Source organism: Orycteropus afer, unplaced genomic scaffold (assembly GCF_000298275.1).
Source record: "Orycteropus afer afer isolate SDZICR_OR568_19922 unplaced genomic scaffold, OryAfe1.0 scaffold00006, whole genome shotgun sequence".
NCBI classification, from domain to species: Eukaryota; Metazoa; Chordata; class Mammalia; order Tubulidentata; family Orycteropodidae; genus Orycteropus; species Orycteropus afer.
This window is the reverse complement of record NW_006921593.1, coordinates 3027348-3041295: the sequence shown is the minus strand read 5'-3', so window position 1 is coordinate 3041295 and position 13948 is coordinate 3027348. Positions and strand designations below refer to the sequence as shown.

At 51.8% G+C, this 13948-nt stretch overlaps 1 protein-coding gene across 1 annotated transcript; it reads left to right on the top strand.

Moving 5' to 3' along the window:
* Positions 1 to 6744: 6744 nt before the first annotated feature.
* On the top strand, positions 6745 to 7407 carry CLDN3 (claudin 3). The gene has a single exon (XM_007940413.1). It carries the CDS (start codon positions 6745 to 6747, stop codon positions 7405 to 7407), a length of 663 nt encoding a protein of 220 aa, XP_007938604.1.
* The last annotated feature ends 6541 nt before the right edge of the window (positions 7408 to 13948 follow it).

Below are 13948 nucleotides of genomic sequence, written 5' to 3'. Positions count from 1 at the left end.
AACAAACAAATCTGCTTAGAAGAACTACAGACAGAATACTCCTTAGAGCGAGGACAGCAAGACTTCAGCTTTCATGCTTTGGATATTATCAGGAGGGACCGGCCCCTGGAGAAGAATATCATGCTTGATAAAATAGAGCATAAGTAAAAATGAAGAAGACCTTCAATGAGGTGGATTGACACAGTAGCTACAACAACGAGCTTACACATAGCAATGGACGTGAGGATAGTGCAGGACCGGGCAGTGTTCCATTCTGTTGTCCATGGGCTCACTATGAGTCTAAGCCAACTCAACGACACCTGCAAAAAGGGTGTCAAGGTGCCATCTGACCTCCTCAAACTTCACAAGGGGGAGGAAGGATCAAGGTCAACAGGCCAAGGCTGATTCGTGTGAGTTGGCAGTCAGATATGTGACCACCCTCCAACCTTCTTATCAACTCTGCTAGCTTCAATAATTGGTTGCAATTATTGAACACACAGGCCACACAGAACTCACAGACAATACTCATAATTATGTATCTATTAGGAAAGTAAGGAGCTCTGGTGGCATAGTGTCTAAGGCACGTGACTGCTAACCAGAAGGCTGGTGGTTCAAACCCACCATCCACTCCACGGAAGGAAGACAGGCAATCTACTTCTGTAAAGATCTACCACCTCGGAAACCCAAAGGGGGTCACCATGAGTCAGAATCGACTCGATAGCAGTGAGTTTGGTTTTATTAGGAAAGTAACAGGCTACAATTCAGGATCTGAAAGAACTTAGGATACAGTGCTTTGATCGGGGCAGCCTCTTTTCAGCCATGCTGCAGACACGCTTCTCTCTAGCCTTGGCCTCTTGGCCCTGCAGCCCTGCGGACTCTGCCCTGCTCAGGCAAGTGTTACAAAGCTCTTTCAGCTCTGCAAGTAGGTTCCCAGAGAGTTACCCCACTCTACAAGCAAGCCTCCTGCCCAAAGGCACTCGCTTTCTCACTCCATGGGCCAGGAAGCCCACCACTCTGTCTGCCGCCAAGGTCTGCTGCTGCCACTGCCATTTCCCTGCTGCTGTTTCTTGTTGTCTCTCACCGTCTCAGCAAAGTGTTACAGCTCCCTCTCCATCTCCTGGGTGGAGGACAATCAGTACAGGGATCTTGGGTCCAAAGGACATGCTCCATTCCTGGGTCTTCTTTCTTGACAGTAGTGAGATCACCCCTTCTGCCTCTGGGATGGCTCCATTTTAAGCCTAGTGAAACGGCAATACTGACCAATCCCTACATTAGGGTTCCACACACCTTATTTGCCTGGTCTCACTCCCATACGGGTTGTTGTTGTTGTTGTTGTTATTTTGCCGTCGAGTCGGCCCCGACTCATAGCGACCCCTCCTTGGGTTTCCGAGGCAGTATCACTACGGAAGTAGGATTGCCCAACCTTCCTTCCGAGGAGTGGCTGGTGGGTTTGAACCGCCAGCCTTCTGGTTAGCAGTTAAGTGCCTTAGCCACTATGCTACCAGAGCTCCCCCCATAGGGGATTTGGCTAGCTTGTTAGTGATGCACATAAGGTACATGGCACCCATACGGGTGCCATGTACCTTATGTGCATCACTAACAAGCTAGCCAATCCCCTTGGTGGACCACAAGCACCTCACATTTGCATAGTCCCACCCAGTCATCTGGTGCCAGTTACAAAGACTATGGCTAGAATGGCCACACCCAGTAATTCAGAAAAGCGCAGCACCTGATAACACCAAAAGCACTGTTACTCTAGTTAAGGTTTTGAGGAACTGTCACACTCTTTTCCAAACCAGCTCTGCCATTTTACATTCCTACCAGCAACATAGGAGCTCTGGTAGCATAGTACCTAAGGCACTTGACTGCTAACCAGAAGGCTGGCGGTTCAAACCCACCAGCCACTCCTTGGAAGGAAGATAGGGCAATCTACTTCCGTAGTGATACTGCCTCGGAAACCCAAGGAGGGGTCGCAATGAGTCGGGTCCGACTCGATGGCACATAACAACAACAACAACAACAACAACCAGCAACATATGAGGGTTTCAATCTCTCCACATCCTAGCCAATCCTTGTTAATGTTTTTCTGATAATAACCATCTTAGTGGTTGTGAGCGCTGGTGGCACAGTGGTTAAGCACTCAGCTGCTAACTAATAATAGGTCAGTGGTTCAAACCCACCAGCTGCTCCATGGGAGAAAGAGAAGGCAGATTGCTTCTGTAAAGATTGACAGCCTTGGAAACCCTCTGGGGCAGTTCTACTCTGTACTATAGGGTCACTGTGAGTCAGAATCGACTCCACAGCAGTGGGTTTTGGGGTCAGGGGATATGAAGTGGCATCTCACTGTGATTCTGATTTGCAGTTCCCTCATGACAAACAACACCCAGTCGTTTATTGTGTTTATTTGCCATTTATATGGAAGAAATATCTGTTTAGATCCTGTGCCCATTCTTAAATTAGGTTATTTGTCTTTTTACTTGGATGGCACAAATGGTTAAGCACTCTATTACTAATCAAAAAGTTAGCAGTTTATGCTGAGTGAAGTAAGTCAATCGCAGAAGGGCAAATACTATATGAGCCCATTACTGTAAAAAGACAAAGAAGGGTTTGCTTGAGAAAGAGAACACACTTTGTAGATTACCGGGGTGGGGAGGGAAGGGGAAGGATTAATTTCGGGCTAGTTGGGGGCCACACGCTGACATGAGTAAGAGGAGGGAAGGAAGAGAAAGAGTCTGTGACCACCATGATAATATTAGGAAAAGGGAGGACACCGAATTGTGCACATAAGAGATAGATGACAGATGCTAATACCGACCAGTATATCCACAGTACTGCATTACCATTAACACCAAACACCAGGCTACAGATAAACACATAAATATCTGAGAAGATCAGATGGGGGTCAGTGAACAGAAGTATACTCTAAACCAAGGATAGATTCAGCAGAGGCTAATCTTGCACAGATACCAGTGAGACAAAATGCCTGCAATCCTTACAGAAACAATAGAAGACAGACATAGAGCAATCCCTCACAGACACCCAGACACTGTGGGAGAGAGATCCAATGGATCTACTGACTCAGGACCATAGTACTGGGAGACACCAGACTCAACTGGCACAACAAAATACATAAAAATCATGTTCCTCAACCTACATTGACGAGGAGCGACTGGGGTCTAAAAGCTTTCAAGCAGCCATCTAAGATGCAGCTAATAGTCTCCTATCATCGGAAGCAAAGAAGAGTAAGAAAAACCAAGGGCATTTGGAAGCATCAGCCCTAGGACACAATGGCCCTAGAGACCAGAAGAACTAGATGGTGCCCAGCTACCAATGCCAACCACTCAGGAAAGGATCAAACCTGGAGATCCTGAATAGAGTGGAAGGAAAAACATGGAACAAAATCCAAAAACTCAATAATGACCAGAATTACTGGTTGGATGGAGTCTGGTGAGACCCCCAATACTATGGCCCTGAGATACATTCTGGGCCTGGAATAAAACTCACCCCCAGGGGCTGCCTCTCAGCCCAATAGTAAATAAGATGTACATGCAGACCACTCAACCCAGGGTGACGCATCTACATACTCTATGAAAATGCATCCCTTGGAGCAATTGACCACGGGGCACCAGAGGGGCAACATTCACATGGAAGTAATGTGGGACACGCCAGAAGGCATGACTATGAGGGGCATGGGGGAGGGTTACTAGGCAGGGAAGGGAGGAGAGTAGGTTAGGGTTGGGCATGGTAAATGGGGAGTGAAACTAAATGTACATGTAATGTTGAATGTAAAACAAACTCTGCTCTGTGGGAAAAAAATAAAAGACTTCATTCTTCCTAAAGTAAAAGAAAAACCCAGGCCCTGTGGTTTAGGTGGTAATTTCTATCAAAAATTTAAAAAACAATGAATAGCAATTTTTCACAAACTCTTCCAAAAAATCAAAGAGGAAGGATCACTTCCCAACTCATTCTGTAAGACCAGTATTAGCTGGGTCTGTTTCTCTGGCAAAATAATTGGGAAAAAAAAAAAAAAAGATAGCCATTTAAACCCACCCAAAAGCTCCTTGGAGGACAGGTCTGGCAATCAGCTTCCAGAAAGAGTCACTACCTTGAAAACCCCTCCCTGCACAGCAGGGTTGCCATGAGTCGGAATCCATTTGACAGGAACTCACAACTAATTTGTTGTTTTATTACTGAGTTGTCGGACTGGGGTGCATTCCCCAGACTAAAGGCTGATTGGAGCTGTTTGCAGAGCCAAGTTTTTATTTACCAGTCCCTGAAATTTGTCCCCAGGGCTCAAAGCTCTCTGTCCCCTTGCCTCATCTGCACAGCCCTGCCCAGGAAGTCCACTGAACTCAGGCTCAGGAGCGAACCAGCACTTCCTGCCTGCACCCCCGAACCCAAGCAACCCAGAACACTCCCTCCTCACAGACAAGAAAACTGAGAGGAGCCGGGATTCAAAGCCAGGTCTGTCTGTCCAACTACATCACCACTCTTTCTCCACACAGCACCTCTGCACATGTGTGTGCCCCGATCTTGCTGTTTTCTGGTCTGCAGTACACTTCTGTCTTCTCCATTCTCACCACAACGTTGTGACGTGGGCCAACGCAGATGTCATCTTCACTCTACAGAGGAGGAAACTGCAGCTTAGAGGGGTCATTCTCCCGGGCCTCCAAGTTAGCAAGAAACAAAACGCACAGCACCCAAACCTGGCTTCACTGGGAGTCCCGTGGGGCTCAGTTTCGTGACCTAAGCCCCACATTTCACGGAGATGTGCCTCTTTGCTGGCCCAAAGCCACCCCAATGTAGCAGCCAAGAGACCAGGGTACAGCCCCCACCCCCACCAGCTCGGCACTAGGCCTGGCACTCCCAACCTTGCCCAACCCAGCCCCAACAGGCCCAGCTGGAAACCTTTGCCCCTGCCAGAAGCCAGATCCTGGTTTCCATACCTCTGCTTTGTGTCCTCTTGTCATCCCCAGGCTTGGCCACTTCCGGAAGAGGAGGTAGGCTGCATGTCTGCAATTTGAGAGATGTGGGGCAAACTAGAAAAGTCTTTAGGCCCAGTTCAGCGACAACTCACGTCTCAGTTGGAAGAGCCCTTGGTTCCTAACAGATTCAGGTAACCCAGTGGTAAGTCACCATCAGTCATGTGTTCCAGTAGGAAGGCCTGGCCAGGCTGGGCTGAGGAAGCACGAAAAATAAATAAATGAATAAATAATGCTTCTTCTTCATTCAAGTCACTGGATCAAATATGTCTTGAGTACCCAGCACCCAGTAGGCACTGGGGACATGGCAGTGAATAAAACCAGCACAATCCTCGTCCTCGTGGAGCTAATATTCTGGAGCAGGAAGAGAGACGATACGAAATAAGTAAGGAAAATAGAAAGTATGTCAGATAGTGCTGAACGTTAAATGAATATAAGGTACAAACAGGATGCATTGTGGGATAAGGAGGTGCAAATTTTAAATAAGATGGAAAGAGAAGGCCTTACTGGGAGAAAAAGCTGCAGAAGGGGAAAGGAAGGAGTAGGTCACATGGGTACGGGGGAGAGGGGGTTTCCACACAAAGAAAACCATTAAGCACAGGGGCCCTGAGGTGGGAGCGTAGCCCCCAGGAGGCCCAAGAATTGGAGTGAGGGGAAGATAAGATGGAGTAAGGGTACGCAGACCAACCAATCTCCGAGGCCACTGTGGAGACTAGGGCTTCCACTCTGAAGGGCTATTGAACAGGGTGAGGGCCAGCCCAGGTGTGGGGCCAAGGGCACTGACGACAAGGTTCTGACTTCCCACTTTTGCCTGGACCAAACTTCTTTCAAGATCCCTTCTTGTAAGGTGGACCTTGGCACTGAGTGGGGCTCAGAGGAAGAAGGGAAGACACAGGCTCTGTGAGGAGAGGGTCTCCAAGGCAGGGGGCTTTGGGAGGAGAGCGCGGCTCAGCTAAAGGGCTCCCTGACTCACAGCGAAGGCTGAAGGAAGGGAGCTGGAGCCGGCTGGAGAAGGATTCGAACTCAGCACTGGGCTCAGGGGCCTCTCCAGGTGCCTTTGCATTTGGCAAGCGGCTCCTGGCTCGGGGGCCCAGAACCTCCAGGGCTGGACTAACCCGCGGGGCTGCTTCAGGCCGCCAGTGAGCAGCGGCGGATGCAGTCTGCGAGGCCAAGGACTCGCGGAGCAGGTGCGCTGCTCCCGGCCAGCGGCCTTCTCTGCAAACAGCGCAGCCACGCCCACACGGGGGGCCTCCGCGTCCCGCGTCCGCGGGAACCTGCCCCACACTGCCCGTGCCAATCGGGCCGAAAGTGGGGGAAGGCCAAGCAAATTGTGGGTTGCACCCCAGATCCCTGAAGCACCCTCGGGCGTTCCCAGAGAGTGGATCCTGAGCAGTGGGGATGAGGACAAGGGGCGGGACACAGGCCCCGCCCTCTCGAGAACCCCTCACCCCGCGCCGTGCGCCACCGCTCGGGAGAAGGTGGAGAGGGTGCGAGCCACGTCACCGTCCGCGGCCCGGGAGCGCACGGCTCCGCCCCTCCCGCCCCTGCGGAGCTTCGGGCCCCGAGCTAAGACTCACCAGCCCAGCTCAGGGCCAGCCCAGTCGCCGTCGCCAGCCCACAAAGCCCGAGACAAGTGCCGGCGCGGCCGCGGCGCCAGCGTGCAGAGCCGAGCGGCTAGCGCTCGCCGTCCGCGCACCCGTCGGTCCGTCCGTCCGTCGGCACTCCGCAGCTCGTTGTCCCGCACCCGGAGCCGCCCGGCTGACCCGGCTTTGGCGCCGCAGCCATGTCTATGGGCCTGGAGATCACCGGCACCTCGCTGGCCGTGCTGGGCTGGCTGGGCACCATCGTGTGCTGCGCGCTGCCCATGTGGCGCGTGACGGCCTTCATCGGCAGCAGTATCATCACGGCGCAGATCACCTGGGAGGGCCTGTGGATGAACTGCGTGGTGCAGAGCACCGGCCAGATGCAGTGCAAGATGTACGACTCCCTGCTGGCGCTGCCGCAGGACCTGCAGGCGGCCCGCGCGCTCATCGTCGTCGCCATCCTGCTGGCCGCCTTCGGCCTCCTCGTTGCGCTCGTGGGCGCCCAGTGCACGAACTGCGTGCAGGACGACACCGCCAAGGCCAAGATCACCATCGTGGCGGGCGTGCTCTTCCTGCTGGCCGCCTTGCTCACCCTCGTGCCGGTGTCCTGGTCGGCCAACACCATCATCCGGGACTTCTACAACCCACTGGTGCCCGAGCCGCAGAAGCGCGAGATGGGCTCGGGCCTGTACGTGGGCTGGGCGGCCGCGGCGCTGCAGCTGCTGGGGGGCGCCCTGCTCTGCTGCTCCTGCCCGCCTCGCGAGAAGAAGTACGTGCCCGCCAAGATCCTCTACTCGGCGCCGCGCTCCACCGGGCCAGTCAGTGGGGCCGGCACCGCCTACGACCGCAAGGACTACGTCTGAGTGGGAGACGCCAGGAGACCCCCTGCCCACCAGCTGGAGCGCCCACCCAGTCCGGGGTGCAGCCTTGCTTCGGAGACCAGCCCAGCCCCAGATGCCAGGCAGCTCCCTGGAGACGGAGAGGGCACGGCCCGACGCCCCCTTCCCAGTCGCCACCCTTCCACGGCCGCAGGAGCGGGACTGCAGGGCACAGGGACCAACCAGAACGGACACTGAAACCTCACGAAGCTGGGGTGACCGCCGCCACTTGCCCAGCCCCCACCCCCACCCCGGGTCGCGGCCCCAAAGCCCAAGATGGGCCTGGATTGGCAGCCTTGACCCGGGCTACTTGATGTTTTTTTTTTTTCAATAAAAACCTTTCGTTTTGCAGTTGCCGGCGCCTCCTTGTCCCCAGCACCGACAGACCTCCACCGCCCTGCAGGGCGCCCCCTTCCGTGTCTCCCTGGGCCACACAATGCGCTCCCCCTGCCGAGCTGGAACTTAGAGAGGGGCAGGGGTTCAGTAACCGAAAAGGTGGGGTTTAAACTGAACTAGGTGGCGCCTCTTCGCTGCTCACTGAGCATCAGGCCGCAATGGTGGAGAAAGACGGACACACCGAAGCCCTTCCGGAGTGGTGTCTGGATGGAGGTGGTGGGGAGATGTGTCAGAGACCCACTTCTCAAAGAGATGCCATTTGGGTTTTGGAGTGGAACACTGACCAGGCCATCGATCCTCCAGACAGCGACTGCACACCTGTGAGCACAGTCGGTACTGTGATTGCGTATTTGTTGTTGTTGTTATGTGCCGTCGTCTGGGATTCATAGTGACCTCTACTTGGGCTTCCTAGGCAGTATCACTACAGAAGTAGATCGCCCAATCTTCCTTCCAAGGAATGGCTGGTAGATTTGAACCACCAGCCTTCTGGTTAGCACTCAAGTGCCTTAGGCACTACGCCACCAGAGCTCCTTATTTCATATTTAGAAAAAGGAAACAGAACATCCATTGTTTTTGTAAAACACAGCACCGGAAATGTCCAGTTGAGCAGAATCTTCTCAGCTGGAGGAGAGGTAGAGGGGAACCTCAAGGGAGGGAAAGAAGGGGCCTTAAAATGGGAAGTGATGCCTTGTGCTCGAGGTAGACAATGTTGAGAAGCACTGATTTGTTGGAGAAGGCTGGGGAAGGGGAGGCAGGGAGGAAAAGAGGCCTGAAGCTATTGTGATAGAGTGAGAGACTCCCCTTGGCCAGATTGCAAAGGGAGAGAGGAAATGGCAGTTTGAGGCCCTAGGGCTCAGCAGAGGCCAAGTCATGACAGTCCCCTGCGTGGAATCCCAGACTTTGGACCTCAGTACCTGGTCAGATTTATGGTCTGAAATAACCATAACCTGTCCAGGAGTTGGGGTTTGAGGAGGGAGGTGGAGGCGGGGAGACCATCTAAGAGGCTATGTGGCTCTCCTGGCATGCCATGCAAGGGCTGGTGGGTTTGGGCAAGAAAGCAAGAGGAGCAGGGCTTGAGAGCTCGTTGGATAAGCTGGTTGGGTCGGAAGGAAGAATCTAGAGTAACCCCAAGTTTTCTGCCTTATGTCACTGCTAGGATAATGGGACCATTTACCAATTTAGGAGGCACAGGGGACTAGGTCGATGGAGAAGGTGATGGGTTCGGTTTTGAACGTATAGAGCTTGGCAGTCCAGGAAGTAGGAGCACATATATAGAGATCTGAAACTAGGGAGTGATAAGCTTAGGAGCTGTTAGCAAACAGATGGCAACCGAAACCAGGGGTGTGGATGAGGTCACTAGAAACCGAAAGAAAAAAATGGTTTCAAGAAGGTAGGTGTTGGCAACAGTGTCCGAGACTATGGAAGAGGTCAAGCAAGAAGAGGCCTAAAGAGTGGCCGTGAGATTAAGAGCATCAAGGTGGTCATCAGTGGCCTTGGCAAGCAGGGTGGGAGACAAAGCAGTGGACAGGAGAGTGATGGAAGTAAAACAGTACTAGACCATGCATCCAAGACATTTGCTTAAAATGAGATTTGTGGGCATTGATGAAGGGTTGAGTTGCACAATCAATTACTGTAATTGCTGTCAAGAAGTTGTCCACCTGTAAAAAGTTGCATTTGTGTGATAGATATATTTACAACAATGACCCCCCCCCCAAAAAAAAAAAAAAAAAGAGTAGCTGCTGAGACTGCTGTGTTCAATCAAACACCTCATGGGATTTGATTCCTTGGTTTGGAGATTCAGAGTCATGGTTCCATGGGACATCCCAGTTAATAGACCTAATAATGTATTTAGTACTTCTTTTCTACCTCCTAGTTCATTACAGGGGCGCTCTGGTGGCGTAGTGCCTAAGGCACTTGACTGCTAACCAGAAGGCTGGTGGTTTGAACTCACCAGCCACTCTTCGGAAGGAAGGTTGGGCAATCTACTTCTGTAGTGATACCACCTCCGAAACTCAAGGAGGGGTCGCTATGAGTCAGGCCGGACTCAAAGGCAGTGAGTTTGGTTTTAGGTTTGGTAGTTCATTGCAGACAATCTACTTTCATAAAGATTTGCTGCCTCAGAAACCCAAAGGGGGTCGCTAAGAGTCAGAATCCACTCGATGACAGTGAGTTTGGTTTTCCAGTTTAGTTCATTGCATGGGGTCTTAAAAAAAGTTTGCAAGCAGCCATCCGAATTGCAACAATTGTTTCCATTCACCTGGAACAACAAAGGAAGGGGAGTCAGGAACAAGAGGAGGACATGGAAAGTGTGGCTAATTGCCTCCATGAACAACGGCCTCCTTGGCCATGAGACCAGAAGAACTGGATGGTCTCCAGCTACCGTTACTGAACATTGTGATCAAAGATTCCATAGCAGAATGCTTATCAAAAGAGAAATGTGCAGAACAAAATTTCAGATTTCCACAGACTCTACAACTTCCAGAGCCATGAAGGGTAGAAGAAACCCTGAAACTATTGCCCTAGATCACCTTTAAACCTTAAACCAAAAATATCCCCTGAAGTCTTCTTAAAACTGAACGATAGCTTAGCTTAACTAGTAAAACAAAGGTCTGCCTTGAGCAGTATGCTCTTGTAAGAACTATCCACATGGGATCAAAGTGACAACAGTAACTTAAAGATTAGACAGGAACCTTGGTGGGCACTGAGCTTATGTCAGTGGGGGAGGCATAGCTCAGAAAAAGAGGGTGGGAATGGTTGCACAACTTCAAAAACGTAATCGATGTCACGAAACTAAATGTAGAAACGGTTGAATCAGTATATGTTTTGCTATGTTTGCTATGTATAGTCTCTGACTAGGAGCTCTGGTAGCATAGTGCCTAAGGCACTTGACTGCTAACCAGAAGACTGGTGGTTCAAACCCATCAGCCACTCCTCAGAAGGAAGGTAGGACAATCTACTTCCATAGAAATACTGCCTCGGAAATGCAAGGAGGGGTTGCTATGAGTCAGGTCCGACTTGATGGCACATAACAACAACAATAGTCTCTGACAACAAATTTTAAATCAATAAAATTTAAAGAAAAAACAAACAAAAAGGATTAGCGAGAATTAAAAAAAAAAAAGAGGAATCATGGGCCATGCACAGCTGGCGACTTGAGGGGAAGCTAGGTTCATAGGACAGGTATTTGAAAATATTTCCTGAAAGTATTTCTAAATTACTGTAACTTTCTCCCTATAGCGTGCACACACACACACACACACACACATCCCAAGCTAAAACAAAAGGTCACTGTGGAGCCAGATGGGTTGGAAGAATACCACAGAGAGCCTCCACTTAGTTCCATAAAAGTCCTCATTCTCCTAGGTAAGAACATTGGCATGGAGTCACCCTTTATGACCCAAAGAAGAGGAAGCAGGTTGCTATTAATAGTAAGTGCACCCTAGCTTTAGGTCACTTTCTGAGGTACCAGGAAAAGACCTGAAGCTTGGATGTCACTCCCTCATGTTTGTTGGTTCCTTTGGAAACCATTCTGTTAGGAAACGGGGACGGAGTGACAAAGCTGAATGTGCAGTCAAGGGGAATGATTGATGGAGATGACTCCTGGAGAGCGGGAGAAAGGGGTGTGGGCTCAGAGAGGGGCCCCCAAGTTCAGAAAAGGGGAAGGAGCTCAGTGACGGGGTGGGGAGCCAGCAAAGAGAAGACTCGGTGGGGGGAAGGGTCTCAGTGAGGAGGAAGGAGTTTACCAGGAGCTGGGAGGTAACTCAGGAGGGTGCCTTTAGGAGGAGAAGGTGGGGTTCAGTGACAGGGCAAGGCCAGAAAAGAGGAAGTGAAAGGAGATCTGGGAGGGGAGAGGTCAGTGAAGGAGTAGAGGGGCTTAGACTGAGAGGAAATGGGTTCTCTACCTGTCTGGGATGGGATGCGGAAGCAGTGGCCCAAGGGGGGTTGCCTCTGCCTCTGCCTCTGTCCCCAGCAGTCTCCCATCCAGGAGAGCCTGGGAGCCAGGTTAGGCCAAGCCAGAACTGAGAGTCCAATGTGGCCTCCTTGTCCCACAAGCCCTGGAGGCAGGAGCAAGGTTACTCATTTACAATCAGCCAAAACCCCATTCCTCCAGCCATACTCTGCAGAACCAGAACTACAGCCTAAGCCCGAGGCCCAGGGCCGGCCTGCCCACTGGAGCCCAGCCCCAACACTCCCAAGCCCACGGGATGCAGCAAAGGGAGTCAGACCCTTTCCTGAAGGAACGGAGCTCTAGGCCTACAGACCCTCCCCTGTTGCTGCTCTCTCTCTCAGAGCCTGGACTCCCCTGGGGCCTTCTGCGGGGGTGGGAAGACATCCTACTTCCTCCTATGCACACCCCTACCCGCCCCACCACATGCATCTTTGCCTGGCTTCAGGGTCTGCCCTAGTTCAGCCTCTTCTTATCCTTTCTGAAGTCGGGGGCCTGGGCAGAGCAGCAGATTCCGCAGCATATAGCCCACAGGCTGAGGGAGGACCCCCCAGAAATATTCCGACAGCTGGAGAAGAGAAAAGCATTTGGGGGCTGGCCTGGGGGTGGGAAACCTGGTTCCTGGACCCTGATTAGCCACTCTTCTCTGTGCAACTGGGCAATTCCTTTTTCTCACAGGACCTCATCATTTCAGGAAATCACCTCACTTCACATGCTGGACGAGATGATCCATGGGGACCCCTCTCACTTGTCTTTTCCATCCTTCTTTTTATCCCTATCACCCACACACAGGGGAAAATTAGCCAGAACCCAACTGATTAGGTGAGGAAGACAATTCACTCCTCTAAGCCTTTACTTTTCTCATCTCCAAAATAAGCGGTGGTCCTATCAGCCTGCCCTTCACTAGGCTGAGCTGAGAAGCCCCGCTCTGGGTTCCCGTGCTGCCTGTCCTCACCCATCATTAGCACACACTACACCAGAGTGTTGTTTTGTTTCTTGTCACAAAGAAGGTCATCTCCTGAGGTCACAGGCCCCTGTCTTAAACTTCTCCCTGTCCACAGCACCCAGCGCAGGCCGGCCTGGTCAGGAGGGTCATGTCTGTGGGCTGAAGGCCTAGGCCTGCATGTAGGAGAAAGCAGAGTGCAGGCACACAGTAGGAGTTCAGTCCGGTGACTACATCCTTAAAACTTTGGTATGTTCAGCCCCGGCAGGAGTCCGGGAGCATGAGGGAGTTGGCAGGGGCGTGAGAAGGTTTCTGGATTTCTTAAAAACCCACACTGGAGCTTCTGCCAGGCCCTGGTGTACCGCAGGCCACCCTGGCCTCGCCACACCGGCCTTGCCACACCTGTTCTAGCTCTTCCTCTTGCCGGAGACCAAAAGCCAAGTGCTTTATCAAACAAACACGGCATTTATTGTGGCTCCCTCAAGGTCTGTGGCTGGCCTGGCGGAACAGACAGTCCTTTCCTTCTCCCTCCCCTACCAGGCACGGTCCATTACAGGTTATCCATGCCAAGATGAGCATGTGTGCAGGGCAGGTGAACAGAGAGAGAGAGACTTGGCTCCTGGCACGCACTGAGGGCCCTTGGGTAAAGCCACTTGCTGCTTCCAGCTCTCGTGTGTAAAAGACGGGACACTGTCCCGGCATTTGATCCCCATATGAACCCCTCAAGGGAGGCATTGCACAATGAGGAAACTGGGGCTCACCAAGGCCATGAGACCAGGCGTCAGCCCTGATGCCTCCTGCAAATAACCAGGCCTGAACGCCCAGCTAGAGTCCCTGGGTAACAGATGCTTAAACACTTGATTACCAACTGAGAGGTGGGCGGTTTCAACCCACTTAGAGGCAGCTCGGAAAAAAGGCCTGGCAATCTGCTTCTAAAAGATCACAGCCTTGAAAACCCTGTGGAAAGAAAACCAAAGATTCATGGAAAGAATTAGTCCTAGCGACTGGGACACCATGCGATCCTCAGCCTATATGACTGAGATCAGAACTAGATGTTGCCCGGCTACCACTGTCAACCACTTGGAGGGGGATCTATGTAGTAGACCCTGGATAGAGAGGGAGAACAATGTGGAACAAAACTCAAAAGCATTTGGAAAACAAAAAGGGGGGACCAGGTTTGCTGGTCTGATAGAACCTGGTGGAACCACTGAGACTATGGCCCCTAGCTGCCCTTCAGGTCT